Source organism: Sus scrofa, chromosome 10 (genome assembly GCF_000003025.6).
Source record: "Sus scrofa isolate TJ Tabasco breed Duroc chromosome 10, Sscrofa11.1, whole genome shotgun sequence".
Taxonomy (NCBI): Eukaryota; Metazoa; Chordata; class Mammalia; order Artiodactyla; family Suidae; genus Sus; species Sus scrofa.
In genome coordinates, this window is record NC_010452.4 from 31,672,013 (window position 1) to 31,693,188 (window position 21,176).

The 21,176-nt window shown below is 45.1% G+C and overlaps 1 protein-coding gene across 9 annotated transcripts in view; it reads left to right on the forward strand.

Annotated features, from left to right (window-relative positions):
* Positions 1-21,176, forward strand: part of FRMD3 (FERM domain containing 3) — a 407,251-nt gene that overhangs the window by 330,914 nt on the left and 55,161 nt on the right. For all 9 annotated transcript variants that reach the window (XM_021064660.1, XM_021064663.1, XM_021064662.1 and 6 more), the window contains 3 exons: positions 5,847-5,921; positions 6,248-6,316; positions 10,088-10,212. In XM_021064660.1, the coding sequence (XP_020920319.1) occupies positions 5,847-5,921; positions 6,248-6,316; positions 10,088-10,212 (269 nt within the window). The remainder of the gene's footprint in view (positions 1-5,846; positions 5,922-6,247; positions 6,317-10,087; positions 10,213-21,176) is intronic.

Below are 21,176 nucleotides of genomic sequence, written 5' to 3' on the forward strand. Positions count from 1 at the left end.
TTCTAGGCACTGTCCATGTGTGGGCGCATCTCACATGGGTTACCCCACTTATTTTCTTAAATTTAAAAAAATTTTTTATTTTTTGTCTTTCTAGGGCTGCCCCTGTGGCACATGGAGGTTCCCAGGCTAGGGGTCCAACCAAAGCTGTAGCCACTGGCCCATGCCACAGCCACAGCAACACAAGATCCAAGCCATGTCTGCGACCTACACTACAAAGCTGGATCTTTAACTCACTGAGTGAGGCCAGGGCTCGAACCCACATCCTCAGGGGGTACTAGTCAGGCTCTTAACCTGCTGAGCCATGATGGGAACGCCCCCATTTATTGTTTTAAATTAAAGTATAGTTGATTGATAGTGTTGTGCCAAATTCTGCTGTACAGCAGAGTGACCCAGTCATACATATACAGATACATCCTTTTTTCTCATACTATCTTCCATCACGTTCTACCCCAAGACACTGGATGTCATTCCCTGTGCTGTACAGTAGGATTTCATTGCTTATCCATTCTACAAAAATTTGCATCTGCCAACCCTAAACTCCCTGTCCATTCCACTCCCTCCCCCTCCCCCTTGACAACTTTCTATGTCTGTGGGTCTGTTTCTGTTCTGTAGATAGGTTCCTTTGTGCTATATTTTAGATTCCACACGTAAATGATATCATATGGTATTGGTCTTTCTGACTTACTTAGTATGAGAATCTAGTTGCGTCGATGTTGCATCCATCATTCTTTTTATGTCTGAGTAGTAGCCATTGTATATGTGTACCAATCTGTTACCCCATTTAAAACATACCTAGTGCCACAGGAGGGGGTCTCTGGGGACTGTGGCTCTGCCCTGGCAGTTCTGTGGTGGTGGGGGGGAGCAGTGACAGCCGAAAGGAAAGCAGTGACCAGGCCACCATGTGAATACACAGGTGTTGCCAAGTGGGGCTGGTCATCTGGGACTGGATTTCTCTGTGAGGTCCAATGTTGGACAACGGTCAGTGATTCTGTGCTAGGATTTTGATGAGGAGTTGGAGGTGGAAGCAGGGAAAGAGAATTGCTACTTTTGCTGGGTTAAGCCTTCGTTGTTTTCAATGGGAGGGAGACTTCTGCTCTGGGCTCCTTGATGGGGGAACCTGGGGACAGAGGGCCGGAACAGGTCAGCTAGAGCATGAAGACTCTTTTTTCTTTTTCTTTTTTTTTTTTTGTCTTTTTATGGCCAAACCCATGGCATATGGAGGTTCCCAGGCTAGGAATCTAATCAGAGCTGTAGTGGCTGGCCTACACCACAGCCCAAGGCAACGCCGGATCTTAACCCACTGAGCGAGGCCAGGGATTGAACCTGAAACCTCATGGCTCCTAGTGGATTCATTTTCCCTGCGCACGATGGGAACTCCTCTTTTTTTTTTTTTTTTTTCTGGCGGCACTCATGGCAGGCAGAATTTCCCAGACCACAGCAGTGACAGCACCCGATCCTTAACCTGCTGAGCCACCAAGGAACTGCCTCATGAATCCTCCTTTATTGGCTTTCAGACTGTTTGACACAGTCCCAGGAATCACCATGACTTAGACTTGGCTTTGGTAGCTCAGTAGTGAGAAGACTGCAGAAGATTTGCGAGTGATATTGGTGGGGAGAGGGAGGGAAAGAATTCTATGATGAGCAGGTAACACACAAGGTGTTTTCAAATCATATAATTTCATTTGACCCCCCTCAGAACACTATGAATTAGGTATGATCAGACCCTCACCCTTTAAAAAAAATCTATAGAGAAACTAAGGCTCAGAGATGCACATGACTTGACTAAGGTACAGGACCAAAAGCAAGAAAGAATGTCTGGGCCCCTGTTTTTTCAGGTAAAATGTCAGCTGGGAATTATTCAAGGAGAATATGGGGATTCAGTGGTTCTCCAATGCAAGTAGGCTGCCTTGGAATGACCTTGGAGTGATGGATAAAAATACACACTCCGGGGCCCCCTCTAGACCGCTGATTGAGAATCTCTAGTGATGGATCCTGAAAGCTGGTCGTGTTAACCCCTACTCCAGAGGTTGATGAGGTACAGCCAAGTTTGGGGACAGTTGGATGCATGTCCTGTGACCCAGCCACCTTTCTCTTGCCCACCCCCCACCACTTATTTCCCTCCATCCTAATGTTTCCCAATTCCTGGAGCGGGGTCGGGGGGTTGTGGGGTTCCAGCTCTCTGAATAAATCCCCCTGTTAAAATTCCATTAAAGATCTCAGCCCCAACATTGTCACATCTCCCTAGACACTTGAGAGGGCTGGGGACCAGTGGTAGGACTCTCAGTAGGGTGTCTCTGAGCAAATGAAATCCCACAAATAACCATCAAGGGAAATCAGTCACCAGGAAGAAGCCAACACTTTTTTCCCTCCTCTTATCCTGAGCAGACAGCTATTCACTTTCTCTGCAAAACATGCCTTCTGACCCATTTTTCATGAGGCACTTGGAGGGTTTCTGTGGATGCAGTGAGGTGCTGAGGCCTCCTACCAAGAGGCTGTTGGGGTGTAAGAAAGAAGTTGTGGCCTCTGTGTGGGGCCTGGAGGGCAAGAGCTGAGACTGAACCCGTGAGAGGTAGAGCCGCCCACTTTCCCCCAGAAGAAGCCCGCATGGCCCTGTGGCCAGGAGGGTCACTGGAATAGCTTTGAGCTTCTGGTATCTTCCATTAAATGGCACAGAGTTGAGTTTGAATTTCAAAAACTGCAATTAAGATTCTTAATAGGAGTTCCTGTAGTGGCTCAGTGGTTAGTGAATCCAACTAGGAACCATGAGGTAGCGGGTTTGATCCCCAGCCTCACTCAGTAAGTTAAGGATCCAGCATTGCTGTGAGCTGTGGTGCAGGTCACAGACATGGCTCGGATCCCAAGTTGCCATGGCTCTGGTGTAGGCCGGTGGCTACAGCTCCGATTAGACCCCTAGCCTGGGAACCTCCATATGTCTCGGGTTGGGCCCTAGAAAAGACAAAGGAAAAAAAACAAAGATTCTTAATAGAAGTTTCCACTGTGGCTCAGCAGGTTAAGAACCAGGCTAGTATCCATGAGGACGAGGGCTCCATCCCTGGCCTCACTCAGTGGGTTAAGGATTCGGCATTGCCATAGGCTGTGGTGTAGGTCACAGACATGGCTTGGATCCTGCGTTGCTGTAGCTGTGGCATAGGCTGGCAGCTACAGCTCCGATCAGACACTTAGCCTGGGCGCCTCCACGTGCCAAAGTGTGGCCCTAAGAAGACAAAAGACAAAAAAAAAAAAAAAAAAAAAAAAAAAAAGAATCCAACTTAGGTTGCTGCAGAAACTCAGGTTTGATCCCTGGCCCAGGAACTTCTACATGCTGCAGGTACAGCCATTTAAAAAAAAAAAAAAAAAAAAAGGGCCTGTGGCCAGATGTCCAGACCCCTCTGGGGTAGAGATCTCATGGGCTCTGCCTGTCCTGGCTCCACGCTGCCTTCCCTGGGCTCTGCCTTGATGGGACTCCCCCTCCCCAGCCTTGTGTCCCCCTCCCAGCCCACCTTGCTCTCTGGATTCATCCTGTGCTGCCAGCACCCTCTCTGTGGGTGCTGGCAGTTACCAAAAGGGTTATGGCTGCTTTCCATTGTTCTGAGGACAAAGACCAAATCTTTAACAAGGACACCTCAAGGTCAGGTCCTGCTACATTGGGGTGGGAGGAAGTGGGTGACAGTGGGTAATAATTACCATGATAACAACATGGGGGAAATGCACATCAGATGGTTTTAATTCCTCCAGGGCTCAGGCTCAGGGCTTTGTCCTGTCTGGCCCTCTGCTCAGACCAGCCACCACCTGCCCCCTTAATCCCTTCCCTCCCCTGGATCTCAGCTCAGAGATCCCTTCCCCGGGGTACCCTCTGTGACCCCCAGACCAGATTAGCACCTCTGGCCCCAATACTTGGATTCTATCTTTCCTTCATAGCAGGCACCACAGCTTGTAACTTGCACTTGTTTGCCTACTTGCAGGATTTCTAGATGAATATCCATTTTTACTTGCGGGATTTCTAGATGAATATCCTTTTCCCCTCTGGGCCTTACATTCCACAAATGCAAAGTCCATGAGTCTTCCCCAAGCTTAGCCTGGTGCTTGGAGCTGACTAGGCATTTTGGTTAATAATGCCAATCAAATGAATCAGAACTTCAGAGTTTGGGGGTGGTCACTGCCTGCACAGAAATTTCCAGCTGCAGCCCCTGACTGTGTACTTGTCTTGACTCAGATTTCCATAGAGCATTTTGTTCTGTGTTTATTGTTTTAAGATTTTGTAATAGGAGTTCCCTGGTGGCTGAGCAATTGAGGATTAGACATTGTCAACTGCTGTGGCTCAGGTTGAATCCCTGACCGGGGAACTTCTGCATGCTGTGGGCTTGACCAAAAAAAAGAAAAGATTTTGTAATTGTCAATAGTGAAAAATGATCCTTGGACTTTCTGCTATGGTACAGTGGGTGGGGGTTAAGGACCCAACTTCAGCAGCTTGGGTCTCTAAGGAGGTGGGTTCCATCCCCGCCGGCAAAATGTGAGGTTAAGCCCTCTTTTTGCCAAGTTCCGTGGTGAAATGTCATGTTGAATTGCAAATTCAAAGAAGCAGCTTCAAGGGTTAAAAAGATCCAGTATTGCTGCAGCTGCAATGTAGGTCACAGCTACAGCTTGGATTCAATCCCTGGCTCAGGAACTTTTCCATATGCCATGGGTGTGGCCATTAAAAAAAAAAAAAAAAGATCCTGAAAGCTGGGAGATCCATTCTTTCTGACTAACTGGATTTAACTGCACAAAGCTTAGAGACTGACATCAAGGCATCTTGAGCTTTCATGGGAATTAAGGGCCCTGTGGTGTGGCCTCCGGGCAGCTTATATTCTGGATTGTTTTTCAGAGTGCTGTTGTTTTGTTCCTATTTACGGGAAGGGCTCAGAGGTGCTGAATCAGTGCTTGGCTGGGTTTCTGTTCCTCATGTATCTTAGTCATCAGCCAGTGCGGGTTCTTTTAAAGGGCACTAGGTCATGGTGACTTAACCCAAGAATACTCAGAGGCCAGTGACCACTTCCATGGTGACATGGGCCCCTTGCGCCCTCTCTCAGAAAATACAAAGTCGGAACTCCTGTTGTGGCTCAGCAAGTTAAGAATCCTACTAGTATCCATGAGGACGTGGGTTCCATCCCTGGCCTCCCTCAGTGGGTTAAGGATCTGGCATTGCTGTGAGCTGTGGCATAGGTTGCGGATGTGGCTTGGATCTGGCATTGCTGTGGCTGTGGTGTAGGCTGGCAGCAGCAGCCCAGATTTGACCCCGGGCCTGGGAACCTCCATATGCTGCAGGTGCGGCCCTAAGAAAATAAAGGAAAGAAAATACACAATAGGTGGGTTCTTTGCAATGTAGTGTATGACCTATGTCACCAGAAAGCTGTTTTCTGCTGCCAAGTTGATGTAGGTACAGATAAGAAAGAGTTCCCTCTAGCAAGGAACTTAATGATGCCATGTGAGCCAGCCTACCCTCGCTGTATCATACAAATAAAAGCTGGGAAAGAATCCCTTCTCATCATCAATATTGCCTGGTCCTTTTTGCAGGAATAGATTATGAGACCAAATGTGTGGGTCATCAGAAGCATATAAAAGAATGAACAGACATTGCCAAGACAAGATCAGATTGCAACACACATAGTGAAAGTAACCATTCTTATGTGGAACTTTTCTCCAGGTGTGTGTGTGGGGGCACGCATGCGCAGGCTTGGACAAGTGCTGAGTCATACAATAAAATATATTTCTTTCTTGGCAGTCAAAAATATCCAATTACACTCTTGAGCATGTACCGCTTGGACTTTCCAATGTCATTACCACCTCTGCTCTCCTTTTTCTTAAAGGTATGCAAAATCCAGTCAGATCAAGACCGTCTCAAGCAGCAAGATATTTTTTAAAGGAAGTAGATTTCGATATAGGTGGGTACCCATTTCCGTTCCAATGATGGGGTTGGGCCGGGGGCCGCCATTTTTGTTGGAACCGTGCATTGTAAATCAGTGCACTTTGGCCTGTATCCCTGTTTTGGTCCTCCCTTTCCACTCCATTTATCTCTTATGCTCACAGGGCCCCTCGAACTCCATAGTAGTGTCCTCTCAGGGAGGAAGAGAAGATGCAGATCCTTAGGGCTGGGTTAGACCATTGTGAAGTTAAAAAAAAAAAAAAAAAGAAAGAAAAGCATGCACATCCCTCCCCTTCCTCCCCTTTCACTCTATCTGTGCACAGATGCCATGTTTCTGTCTTGCAGTGGTAAAGTCGCCAAAGAGGTGGTGGAGGCGAGCTCCAAAATCCAGAGAGAGCCTCCGGAGGTGCACAGGTAAGTGAGGCAGTCTCCAGGGCTCCAGGTGGGATGGACAGAAGGGTTTAAAGGCTGGCTTTGCCAAATTCACTATAACAAGAAAGGAAATAAGGCTACCAATGTCTGGCCCTATGTGGTTTTTCCAGGCATGGCACTCTTACCATCCCCCAAATCTTGCTCAGGCAGATCTGGCTGGGTTCCATTGTGAGTTTCTTGCTCTGTGGGGAGTCATAACCCTGATCAGGCCCAGCAGGTCACGTGGACAAGCAGGAAATACGTGGGCTGTTATCTCATGGCTGATTGAGTCTGTTATCATGTCCCCTTAGAACTGCTCTCAGTTCTTGCCTCTGTTCATCAGATGTGGCCAGTTTCTTCTAGGCTATTTCACACGGAGGGGTGGAGGTGGCGTGCTCATCTCTCATTGGCCCCTTTACTCCCAAAAGTCAACTTAGTCATCAGTGGGTCAAGGGCATGCATCTTCATTAACATGGCAATATATGTAATTCTTAGGAGTTAAACATTCTCTTGATCATGATGGACTTTTTACCAACAGTTGATACAAATTGTTGTACATCCTAAACTTCAAATATGCTAACTCTCTAAAGCTGAACATTCTCATCCCAATATTCCCCTTTTGAAGACAGGATCATCCTAAAATATATTTTTATTTTATTTTATTTATTTATTTATTTATTTATTTATTTGTCTTTTTGCTATTTCTTTGGGCCGCTCCTGCGGCATATGGAGGTTCCCAGGCTAGGGGTCGAATCGGAGCTGTAGCCACTGGCCTATGCCAGAGCCACAGCAACGCAGGATCCGAGCCGTGTCTGCAACCTACACCACAGCTCACGGCAACGCCGGATCGTTAACCCACTGAGCAAGGGCAGGGATCGAACCCGCAACCTCATGGTTCCTAGTCGGATTCGTTAACCACTGCGCCACGACGGGAACTCCCTAAAATATATTTTTAGAGCTGAAACAGTGGCACATGGAAGTTCCCAGGCTAGGGATCAAATCAAAGCTACAGCTGCTGGCCTATGCAGCAATAGGAGATCCCAGCCACGTCTATGACCTATACCATAGCTCATGGCAACACCAGATCCTTATCCCACTGAGCAAAGCCAGGGATCGAACTTGCATCCCCGTGGATACTAGTCAGGTTCATTATCACTGAGTCACAACAGGAACTCCAGGAAACTGTTTATCTTGAACAATTATTGTATTTTGCAGTTGCTTTGACCTCTTTGATGCAGCCATCAAAAGTAAGAGCATAGGAAGGCACTTTCTTTCTCTGACGATGCTCAGAGAGGACTGCTGGTCCAGGATGGGGATGATGAGGCTTCACTTGTTATATTCCCTCTCACCTGAGAGTCTCCTCTTCAAAGAATAGCCAGTTCATAGATTCCTCCTACTTCTGCTGAAATGCGTGTGTGACACAGAGACAAACATAGACAAAGAACACTTTCTTTGGGATTTTTCTTTTTTCTTTTTCTTTTTTTTTTCAAAAATTGAAGAAGCTCATTCTCATGTTAGCGCACAGATCTTTGCTGATGACAAGTTCCCCAAGCAAAGTCCTCTTAGCTGGCTGCTTGGTAGGAATCAGCTGCCCATCCCATGGCCCTGTGTTTTGGGGCAGCGGGGGTGTTGACCCTGTGAGGCTCAGAGTCACCACCAGGGGGCACCCAGAGGCAGTGCTCATACCTGAAAGGAGCACCAATCTAGGTGTCATGAATAGGTCTAATCTTAGCTGTGTGGCTGTGCTGTGTGTCTGTCCTACCTCACTTAACTTCTCAGGTCATCAGTTTGTTCATCTATAAAGTGAGATTCATATGTCTTTGCCTGACTTCTAGGTTTTCGTGTCAGCACTAGAATAAAGCGCTTAAAAAATTATTAAAGTGCTCTACAGATGTGGAGTGGGGATATTATCATTATTTCTCATCCTCAAATGGGAAGCTAGAGTCTGACAGTCACGTTCACGCTGAAGACTCTTCAGATGGAGTTTTCGCTCACAGGCCAGCAGCACTTCTTTCATGCCAAGGAGTGGTTGCAGGAACTCCATGAGCCTCCTATTTGTTGCTTGATTTTATGCCACCATTTTCTAAAGCCAATCTTAGAATATACTTGCAGTTCCCAAAGGAAACCTTTCTACTCAATAGAGTTCTTTTTTTAATACGTTTTTTTATTGAAGGATAGTTGATTTGCAGTGTTGTGCCAATTTCTGTTATACAGCATAGTGACCCAGTCATATGTGTGTGTGTGTGTGTGTATATATATATATATTCTTAAATATATATATTCTTAATATATATACTTTATATATATATATTCTTAATATATATATTCTTAATATATATACTTTATATATATATATTCTTAATATATATATATATTCTTAATATATATATATATTCTTTATATATATATATATATATATATATATATTCTTTTTCTCATAATATCACCTATCACATTCTATCCCAAGAGATTGGATATAGTTCCCTGTGCTGTACACAGAATTCTTAACGTCAGCATTACTGGGAGACTGTCCTCTGCCAGGAGCACACGCGAGTGAGCTGCGAAGCAGGTCAGGCATTTTGGCATAGTCAGCTGATGGGTGGGTTCGAAGAGTCCAGGAGCACAGCACAGACCCTCACCTGATAGGGAGCGAAAGACCCTCCATAAAGTTTCACTATGGGTCCCTCCTGGCTGTGGGATGCCCAGCGATTTGTGGGGAAGGGGAGCTACTGCTGGTTCAGCTGGCACAGATGGCCAGAGATGGGCGGGTCAGAGGTGATCTGTGCAAGAATGGAAAGTGGTCTTTTCAGAGGCCAGAAAGCTACACAGTCCACACAAACATGGCAGTATGTTGTGCTCTGCAGAGCTAGGAACCCAGTCATGAAGGCCAAGGACTGTAGGAAGCCCCACAAAAGCTCAAAAAATGAGAACCCAATGCACGTGTGCTCCTTTCAGAAAGAGAAAGCAGTGCTGGGTTTTGTGGCTAGTTGGTGAGTGGGCTGTGAATTTGAATGGGAATATTAAGCATTGATAGTAAATGCTGGATATCAGCAACATCAAGAAGGCTCACAGTAGTAGAACACCTGCGCCTTCTGCCTGGCAGAGTTTCGGTTTTGTGTTTTTTGGTTGTGGTTACTTTTGAGCCATGCCTTCCATTCACTTTTCTGCATATTCAGTTCAGTGACACCTGCCTCCAATATCCTTTGGTTTCCTATGTCTTTTTTCAGTGCTTTGTCTTGTCATATAAAATGTCCAAGTCTGATGACATATGGGGAAATACCTTTTCTTTCCCTGGGTTGCATTAGAACACATGGACATTAGGGAGTTTCTGTTGTGGCTCAGTGGTAACGAATCCAACTGGTATCCATGAGGATGTGGGTTCAATCCCTGGCCTCGCTCAGTGGGTTAAGGATCCCAGGTTGCCGTGAGCTGTGGTGTAGGTTGCAGAAGCAGCTTGGATCTGGCATTGTTGTAGCTACAGTATAGGCTGGCAGCTGCAGCTCCAATTGGACCCCTAGCCTGGGAACTTCTCTTATGCCACCAGTGCGGCCCTAAAAACACACACACACACACAAAGAACACATGGACATTATGTCACATGTCAGGACCTTAAGGCTAGAAAGGGCTGTGTGTCTCTAGTATGATGTCATCTTTACCACTAGCCTAATTCACTGTGTGAGTCTAAAGGCAGTTGTCAGCGTGGTAGCCAACTGAGATGGAGGAGCTGGTGTTCCCAATGGAAATCAGTTCTCTCTGGCTTGTGTCTGTTTCCAGAGCCAACATGACACAGAGCCGCAGTTCCCACTCCTTGAACAAACAACTCATCATTAACATGGAGCCGCTGCAGCCCCTATTGCCTTCCCCCAGCGAGCAGGAAGAGGAACTTCCACTGGGTGAAGGTAAGTCACTTCCTTCTGGAGGCCATGCCGCAGATTTGCCCTGGAGGAACGAGGTACCTTGGTGATTGGTTGGGGTGGGGTTCAGAGTGAATCATAAACCATGTTTTTAACAAGTAAACTGTTTCCAGCTGGAAGACTGCATTATAGTGAGAGTTCTCTCAGTTTCCCCGGAGAGAGTTCACTGGCACAAAGCATTCCTAAAGTTACATGTGAAAACAGTAAAATGGTAATGGTGTTAGACCCTCTACTGTCTATGAGGTACCCATTAGCCGTGTATGCTATTTGAAACTAATTTTAAATGAATTTAAATTAAAAATTCGGTTTCTCAGCCACACTCACTGGATTGCCAGTGCTTAATAGCCACATGACATTGTGGACACCATCCAGGACAACGCAGGCCAAGAATATTTCCGTCATTACAGAAAGTTCTATTTGATGTTATAATGGCCTTGATGCTGTCTCAAAAACTAACTCTGTCAACTCTATGCTAAATTAATTTTCTTAGCCCAAGAGTCCTGGGGTCCATGTGGCTTATCGACATTTTTCAGTACCTTCTCTGTTTTGGTATATTTCTCAAGCGCAACAAAAGCAGCTTTTGTTACTGATCACCAGTGATTTTCTGGGCTTCCTCCCCTTGGTCTGGAATATTGGTTTGAGTAGAAATCACTTTTTCTGGAGGTCAGGTTTAGCCCAAGGTTGAATGAAGGAGGGTGTGGCTAGTGGAGAAAAGGAGGAGAGGAGGGACAACCCAAGCTTGGGACCATGACTGTGCTTTGTCTGCAGAGATGGAAGCCTAGATGGGACTAAAGGCTGGAGGGCCAGTTACTGTGGGGAATATGGAAGCCAGGCCACTGATGCCCTGAGAGCCCCCCAGCTGTGCAGGGATTCCCAGGCAGGCTTTCCTCTGCACCCTTCATTCCATTCAATTAGAAACTTCCATTTTGCTCCATTTTCTACACTGTGGTTCCAGTGCTAAATCTAACCTTGTCATGAACATGACAGCTGTGTGGACAAGAGATACATGCATTATAATTAACTACAATAAAATTTAAAATTCCCATGACATGTGGTAGGAATCCATAGGCCAGCTTTTCAATTCTTCCAGCTATTTTTAAAATGAATCTGAAATTCTTTTACCAGCTGTAAAGTCAAACTGATAGGTCTCTTTCTTAAAAAGTCCCAAATAGCTCTAAAAATATCTAATAAAATTCTCTTTTCTAGAACTGTCCCCTTTTGGAGCATCTTTGTGGGTTTTGAAACTCAGACAAATCATAACAACTTCCAGGATATAGACTCAACTTAAAAAGGAAAAGAAGTAGGAGTTCCCTCATGGCTCAGTAGGTTGAGGACCTGGTATCATCACTGGTGTAGCTCTGGTTATAGCTGTGGCATGGGTTCGATCCTTGGCCCAGGAACTTTTGTATACTGTGGGTATGGTAAAAAAAAAAACATTTTTTTTTTTAGTTTTTTAATAAAAAACAGACTTTTTTTAAAAGGAAGCAAAGTAGAGACAACAGAATTGTTAAATGTCCAGTAGGTAGAAGGAACTTGCCAATCTAGAGAAAACAGCAGAATCATCTTAGACTGAATCAAAATTCAAAGTTATGATTCTCACAATCAGTGCAGCTGTGTTCTTGATACCTTTCGATCTCAGTTACTATTTTAGAGTCAAATTCTTCTTCATGTGTCTTACCTTCAAGTATCAGGCAATGGGGTTTAGATATTCCATAGGGATTCATAGATTATTTTATAGACTTCTGTATCTCTGATAAATAAAACTAAAAAAGGCAGAGAATATAGCTTTTGGCAAAGATGTCTCCTTTGTGCATAGGCGATCTATATGATCTCTTTCTGGGAAGATCCAGTGTGATGAATTTAGTTTCATCCTTGTATTTTGATGTTTTAGCACTTTTTATGACTGAGCAAGAGCCAAACGGAAAGAAATTAGGAATTCACTCCTTCTTCAATAAAACACCCATGGCAAAGACCTGATGTACAACTAGTAGACGACACTTAGATATACGAGTTCCTGTGTTTTAAGGATGAAGAGACTTTCTTTTCCCTGGAGGCTCACAGCCTATTGAGAAGACAGCAGTGGATCACAGAGGTTATGATTAGATTCTACTTCTGCCGATTGAATTTCATGCTCACTTTTCTTTGTGCTTCCCGAGATATCAGCAGCTCAAGCTGCCTGGAGAGCATCTTGTTCCCCTTCAGCCTTATCAGAATGTATGACATAAAACTGGGGGCAAAGGAATGAATGGGTGAGACTGACAGGCAGAGGGAGCTGTGGTGGTCTAGTCTCCTTACATTGGATGCTTGGGTGGCTTCCAGGGAGAGGGGTCTGATGAAGAATGAAAGGTGAGGCAGAAAGTTAGGGAAGGACCAGATCATGATGGGTCTCACAGAACTTGGCGGAGTGGGTAGATTTCACCCAAGGGCAGTTGGGAGGTACTGGGGGATTTCAAGCATAGATCTAGAATTGTGTTTTGTATCCCTTGTGTGTGTGAGAGACAGATGAGAGGTGGGTATGGCTGGAGCAGTGTTTTTCTTTCCTTTGTTCTTTATGGCCACACCTGAGGCATATGGAAGTTCCCAGGATAGGGGTCAAATTGGAGCTGCAGCTGATGGCCTACACCGCAGCCAGGGCAACACCAAACCTGAGCCACATCTGCAACTTATGCCATGGCTTGTGGCAATGCCAGATCCTTAACCCACTGAGCAAGGCCAGGGATGGAACATGCATCCTCATGGAGACTATGTTGGGTCCTTAACCTGCTAAGCCACAATGGGAACACCTGGAGCAGTGTTTTCCAATCTCAGTACTATGGACTACTGAACTGGATAGTTCTGGTAGAGTCTGACTTGTGCTTTGTATGATGTTTAGCAGAATCCCTGGCTTCTACCCAGAAAATGCCAGGATTATCCCACCAGTCTCTCCAACCAAAAATGTGTCTCTGGATGAGAATTATGGGTTGGAGGCATTGCAATAGCTCAGCCAATAGAAAAACAAGGGCTGTATCTTTTTCAGTGAAAGTTTTGTATGGATATATACCCAGGAGTGAGATCGCTGGGACATACGGTAGTCCACATTTAGTTTTCTAAGGTACCTCTATACCATTTTCCATAGTGGTTGTACCAATGTACATTCCCACCAACAGTGAAGGAGAGTTCCTTTTCCTCCACACCCTCTCCAGCATTTGTTCTTTGTTGACTTCTAATGATAGCCATTCTGACTGGTGTGAGGTGGTACCTTATAGTAGTTTTGCATTTCCCTAACAATTAGTGATGTTGAATATTTTTTAATGTGTCTGTTGGCCATCTGTATATCATAGCAGCACTATTCACAATAGCCAAGACACAGAAACAACCTAAATGTCCATCAGCAGATGAATGGATTAAGAAGATGTGGTATATATACACATTGGAATATTATTCAGCCATAAAAAGAACAAAATAATGCCATTTGCAGCAACATGAATGGAACTAGAGGCTCTCACACTGAGTGAAGTAAGTCAGAAAGAGAAAGACAAATACCGTATGATATCATTGAATCTAATTATGTGGCACAAATGAACCTATCTACAGAAAAAAAAAACTCATGGACATGGAGAACAGACTTGTGGTTGGAGGGAGAGGGAGGGAGTGGGATAGACTGGGAGTTTGGGGTTAATAGATGCAAACTATTGCATTTGGAATGGATAAGCAATGAGATCCTACTGTACAGCGCAGGGAACTATAGCCACTTGTGATGGAACATGATGAAGGAAAATGTGAGAAAAAGAATGTAAATATATGTGTATATATTTGCATATATATACATATATATATGAATGGGTCACTTTGCTATATAGCAAAAATTGTTAGAACATTGTAAATCAACTATAATTTAATTTTTTTAAAAAAAAGAAAAACAAAGGCTGGACTGAGGCAGAGAGCAGGACAGGGAGAAGGCTGTGGATTCTAGCTGATAAGCAGCATAGTTGTTGAGACAGGGTCACTGCTTGTCTGGCAGGTCAGAAGCCTATAGATTTCTGTCCAGTTGCTGTCCTTGTCTCTGAGAATTCCAGTGCAAAAAGATCTCAGCCTCTTTGAACCTATTTTGAGACACAGGAAGGCTTAAGTGGCATGTCAGCAACACCGGGGTGGGGGGGTGTTGATGGTAAAAATGATTTCATTTAAATATTAGCCATTGGAAGAGTGAGGTGCTTCCCTGATCCTCAGACATGGAGTGGAGATGCAGACATCTCTGATAACTTCTTCTTCTTCTTTCTTTTTTTTTTTTTTTTTTTTTTTTTTTTTTTTTTAGGGCCGCACTGGCGGCATATGGAGGTTCCCAGGCTAGGGCTCTAAATGGAGCTGTAGCCACCAGCCTACACCACAGCCATAGCAATGCCAGATCCAAGCCACATCTGTGACCTGCACCAAAGCTCATGGCAGCACCAGATCCTTAACCCACTGAGTGTGGCCAGGGATCGAACCCACGTCCTCATGGATACTAGTCAGATTTGTTTCCACTGAGCCACGACGGGAACTCCTCTGATACCTTTTATTTAAGTCCAGAAATAGATTTACTAAGATAGGATGCTTGTGAGAGACACAAGCGGGCAGGTGAGGAGGCTCTCCTCTCTCTGATACCTTTGATGTTTTCACTCCCCATCTTTATATCATGACTCAGATTCTTGTTTGGGGGACTTTCAAATCATACTTTCATAAACTGGATCCCTAAACAGGTCAAGGTTGGCAGTGTGAGCCCTATTAAGAGTTTTCTGATTGGGAATTAGTAAAAGATCAGGTTGAGAGAAGAGAGAAGGGTTTAATCCTGACCCTTGGGGACACATCTCTGGGAGGGGTCATGGGAGAGTCCTGGCGCCTTATCTCATATGAATTTATGATGGTGACATCTCTGCTGTCATCATGACTGTCAGGGGTCTCGACCACCCATTTGTCTGATAGTCTCTTTCTATACTTCCTGGAACTTCTGGATTCTCAAAGACAGCTGGGGAGAGGATCCATGCCCAGATTAGCTCAGTGGCATTCTGGGAGAACATATAACCCTGTCCACCCAAATGACAGCTGGAGGATTAGCTCTGAGGTTGGCGGTAGCTGGGTAGGGAAAAAACAAAATCAGTTCCTAGGCACCACTGGGCAACAGGAAAGGTTTTTTTCAATGTTACCCCAAAGTTGCTCAGGAACAGGATCCACATAGATTAGTGCTGTGGAAAACTTTAGATGAAAATGGCAAACCATTTGAAAACTGCCACTTGAAGTTTATGAAAATTTGGGGAGAAGAATTAAGAGTGGGAATTTTTCTAGGTGAAAATGACATTTTCAGGACAGATTAATTGGAATAAATTCACATGCAAACTGGAATAGGGTCCCTATAGTGCAGGCAGCAAAATGCTTGCATGTGTTATTGGTGGGGTGCATTTTTCATTAAGGGAAAGACAGATTTTGGGAGAGAAGGGGAATGGCATGGATCCTGTGAGATGTGATACCTGGAAATTACTGATGCTCAGTGAAGGTCGTCCTTGTCCACCAGAGTGATGGTACAGGCTGGCATAATTAAACAGGTGGGAAGCCACACTTTCTTCTCCTTGGGAGACACAACTAAATAAGAATTGAGGAGTTGTAGCTCAGCGGGTTAAGGGTCCAGCATTATCATTGCTGTAGCATGGGTAACTGCTGTAGTTCAGGTTTGGTCCCTGGCCTGGGAACTTCCACATGCCACAGGTGCGGCAGCTGAGAAGAAAAAAAAAAAAAAGAGTTGAAACTATTTGACATCGTCCTGCTGGCAAAACAGAAGCACGGTGCACACACCAAACTTTCCATAAGAGAGTATCTTGGGGTGGCAATGTGCTTGGCTTCAGGGTAGCTTAAAACTGCCTTTGCATGTGATTGAGAAAATGTCTGTAAAGAACAGATGGGAACTGGAGTTCCCATTGTGGCTCAGTGGAAGTGAATCTGACTAGCATCCATGAGGACACAGGTTCAATCCCTGACCTTGCTCAGTGGGTTAAGGATCCAGTGTTCCTATGAGCTGTGGTGTAGGTCACAGACTCGGCTCAGATTTGGCGTTGCTGTGGCTGTGGCGTAGGCTGGTGGCTACAGTTCTGATTCGACCCCTATCCTAGGAACCTCCATATGCTGCAGGTGTGGCCCTAAAAAGACAAAATAATAATAATAATAATAATAGTAATAATAATAATAATAATAAAGAATAGATGGGAATTAAGTAGGGGGGTAAAACTAACTCTCCCAAGCCACCCTTTAGCACTTGCCCCTGTCAGCCTGTGTATGTCTGTGTGTGTGTGTGCACGCACGTGCATGTGTGTGTCACAGACGTGGCTATGTGGGGGCAGGGGGCACTGGGGGGATGTTTAAGAGGCTATGTCCAGTGTCTCACCCTAACCATAGATGACTTAAGCTAGCATCACTGAAATTCGAGCATCTGTATGTGAATCTGTGAAGGCATTTTGAGCATAGAAAAGGAGTATAGTTCTCATCCATCAAGCATGCCATACTTGTAACCCAACCCCACTCCACCCTGATACTTAACAGGTGACCTGTGGGGCCAACTGTGTTCTCCACATGGTGCAGGTCTTTCTATACCATACCAGGCAGAGCCTTTCATACCCTACACAGTTGCTCCAATCCCTTCACTGGCTGAGTCTCTAATAGCCCAAGGCTGCCATGGTTACACTGACTCCATGAGTCTGGTCCTCTCCCTGCTTTTCTAATATGAAAATTCTTCTCCCTCTTTTCTTCCTTCATGGAGTTCCATGGCCATGGCTCAAACAGATTTACCCTCTTATCAGGGTGTCTCTCTTCTATGCCATTTTCCCCCATGTGCTAAGTATTAATTCCTTCCTTTCGGCTTAGGATATGTCAGGATGTGCGTTAGGAGTGATGCTCCGGACCTTCTGAAATGTCTTTTAGGTCATGTTTTATCAAACAGTAGGAGCTGTTATAAGTCCTGTGGAACCACCTTTCCCCTTGTGGTTACCGCCACTTGGTGACAGCAGACCAATTAGCATCAGCTGTAATTACTCTTGTCCCTACCATAGGGTTTGGGGTGGCTCTTTGTTTGTATTTCCTATGATAAAACTAATTCATCATCTTCTAGAAAATCTAGAAAATACAAGTAAGCATAAAGAAGCAAAAAACCAAATCACTCCCCAGATTCCCTACCTCCTAGAGGCAATCGATGTTCACGTGTTCACAGTTTTCTTCCCTATGCATTATAATGCCATTTCAGTCATCCTGTGTGCGCAGCTTTTTAAATTCCTGCTTTGTCTGCTTAATGTTGAAAACATGGGTGCATGAAAACGCATCGTAAATTGAACTATAGGTCCAACAATGAACTGGGAGCATACTTAACATGAATGTGGACAAATGGGTTACTATCCTGAATTAGAAAGAACTCACACAAAGCGCTATTTTCAGCACCTTTTGGGCATTGTGTAGGTTTGGGCTCTCCCAAACTTTTTCATTTTATGGTGCCCTCGGTCTCCTGCTGTTGACGGGCATACAGCAGCCAAACCTTCTTCCATAGGAACTAGGAGCCTCCAGGGAACAGAGGTCAGCTTCTGGTTCTATTTATAATTGCAGTATCAGATTAGCAGAGCCAAACTTCAGAATTTGTTACCACATTTGTTGAATTCAGGAAGTTGAATCCTACTCCCTTGGGGTAGGAGATGCCAAGAGCAACTCAGGGGAAGAAATAGAGGCCTGAGCTCGCTCTGCAGATTTAGGTCTGCCAGCTCTTCAGAGCTTTCATCTTCCCCTTTGTGCTTTTCTTTGGCATTTGTTTCATCTTTGGAACTTTGGTTTCTGGTATTTACTGACAACTTATGTACTCATAAGAAGTTTGTATCACTTGAAAGAAATCTTTGAAATTTAAAGTATGTGCACTGCTGGAAAGAAGCTAAATGCCTTGTTCCTGATGCAATTTCAGCATTTTTTATTTTGCAAGGCTTTTGTATTTTATCTCATATGATGTGACAGTATGCATCCTTTCAGTTCTGAAGTTGACGAATTCTGATAAATTGTCCATTTTATGAGATACTGTATTCTTCAGCATAAACGCAGCAATGCTTCCAGGTAGCTACTTGGTTTCTACACAAATGCCTTGAACCAGTGGGGAAATATAAGGCCTGCTCCAAGTTTGTCCACTGGGCAGCTGGGTGACCACAGAGGAGATGCTCTAACTCTGGGAGCCTCATATGCCTCATCTCTAAGATAAGAAGACAGGACTTGAGCACCACTTAAATGCTTTCTCGTTCTAAATTCTTCAATTCTTTTGCTTAATGTCAGGGTCAAATTCAAGGACTATGGTTTGAGGTCATTCACAGTGCAAATGGGCACCTGGGGACAGGAATATTTTTCATAGTTTTCAGGGTTAACAGGAATTTTAAGAATGTAATAGCACAAGGGTTGGCACACCGACTGGTGGCTGGCACACCGCATCCCCCCCACCCCCGCCCCGGCGTAAGAGCTAATGGTTACATTTTAAATGATTACAAAAGTACCAACGTAATACCCATGATTTTACCTCATGGCCCACAAAGCCTCTAAGGTACTACCTGGGCCTTTAGAGAGAAGGTCTGCTGCTCGTTGATCAAGCACACCTTGGCTTCTACAAATGCAAAAATTCAGGGGGAGGGCACAGTTTGTCCAGAGTCACATAGCTGGGTGAGGACCAGGGTTAGGATCAGGTCCTGGTTGTCAAATTCCGGGCTCAGGGGTCTTCAGTGGCATCCAACACATCTCAAATGGCCCAACTTCTTGTGAAAACAGAACCATGAGCTAGGGAACTCCATTTATTTTTCAATTACATCAAATTATCAAAAGAGATGCCTTATCCTGCATAAATAGAGGCAACCTCTGTGGTCCAGTGAGACGAGCCAGTGCATATTCAGGGCAGGGTTTGAGCATGTGGTCTTCAGTCAAAGCCTGCCAGGACCCAGGGACCCCTCAAGACAGCAGTATAGTGGGGAGCATCCCCTCCCCTTGCAGGAAGGCTGTGGACAGCATGTATCACATGGAACATGATTCCTTGTAGAGCTGGGCTGCCAGGCAAACAGGCTTCACGCAGGAAGGCTCTCCCCCCTCTGGGAATCAGGTTCTGATTTTACAGCTGAATTTGTTAAATAAGGAATGGGCTCACTCTGGGCCTAGTTCTCATTACTCAGAATCTGGGTTGAGAATCTTTGTCCTGATAGTAAAGGCAGTTCAGTTTGGAGCTCCCCAAATCACTGCTCCTACTCAGGTTGGCACCCTGCTGCTGCACTTAAGTATGGATAATTAATTGCCTTAAAGGATTCCACTGGGGTGAAAAAAAAAGATGTCAGTCAAGTGTCCTATGAAGTAATCTGGTCATGGTCCTTGAGGGTTGGGCTGTGAGCCAGGAGAGAGTGTCGGCGTGAGCAGCTGTGACAGCCAGAGTGTGATCTGGGAGCAGGAAGACGTTCTACTCTGGCACTTGGACAAGAAAACATTCCCACCACATCCCCAAGAAACCGCAGGAGTGGATAAGTGAAGATATCGCTAAACCATTGTCATTAGAAGCAGAGGCTATAATCTTCTGGGTTTTAGATGCATTCCCCAGGCAGCATGGGCCTCTATTTTCTAGTGTTTTTTGGTTAGCGGGCTGGTAGTGAGTGTTAAGTGAATGTTTTCTGTGGTACCCAGGCCGACATTGAGGCGGGAGCTCACAGACCCTCCCTCCTCCCCCCTTTCTTCTGTTAAGACCCAGTGCCAATTATGTGAAAGAAAGGGTTGGGCAGGAGTTCCTGTCATAGTGCAGCGGAAACCTATCCGACTAGGAACCATGAGGTTGTGGGTTTGATCCCTGGCCTTGATCAGTGGGTTAAGGATCCGGTGTTGCTGTGAGCTGAGGTAGGTTGCAGATGTGGCCTGGATCCCACGTTGCCGTGGCTGTGGTGTAGGCAGCTGTAGCTCTGATTAGACCCCTAGCCGGGAACCTCCATATGCCATGGGTGCAGCCCTAAAAAGAAAAAAAGAAAAAAGAAAAGAAAAGAAAGTGTTGGGACAGTGTGTGCTGGTAGGAAAGAGGCTCTAGTCAGTTGACACAAGTCTGGACATTGGGTGTATCCACCGGGTCACCTCCAATGCCATCTACAGAGCGGTGGAGCCTCCCTCTTGGTTTGGCTGATGGTGAATTGGGGGCCCCAGAGCCATGGCCTCCAGACCATGGCTTTACACAATGATGGGTTTACACAATAACTATTGGAGGGGTGGAGGAAATAACTATTCAGACTTCTCTTGGTATTTTACTTGTATCACCTCATAAAATTTCTACTGCATAGGTCTTATAATGTATCAAGTAGCTGTACACATACCCAATTTATACTACATAGCAAGATAGCTGTACACGTATCCAATGTATAAGTAAATACACATTTTATCATAGGTATGAGCAAACATATTTACTCGCCCCAAAAGGTTTGGCTAGAGCTGCTCTAGATCTTCCAGATGAGTCTACCAAGAAAAGGTGGGGTATGTTTTTGAAACTCTGAAATCCCTGTTCATGCCAAAACTCCAGATTCCTAAAATAGATGTGAGGTCTCTCTGCTCCAGTTACAGTGGCGACATGCCGTTTGACATGCTTTCGGTCTTTCATGCTGGTAAACCAGGGTGAGTCACCCAAGCACAGTGCAGGCCTTTGCCAAGCTTTCTGGTAGGTGCTGTGTCACCCTCACTGAAGTGTTCCATCGTGGTCCTGCATCCCCGATTTACATGAGTGCCAGACTCTATTTTCTGACTGCACACAGGACACAGATTCTCTGGTGGTGGGAAGAGTACGTAGAGACCAAAGGGGTTCATTCATTCATTCAATAAACATTTACTTCTTCTCTGGAACATGCTGGGTACCTGGATCTTACTTCCTCTTTTGTAAAGCAAGGTGAGGCGGTTTCTAAATTTCCTCCGCACTCTGACTG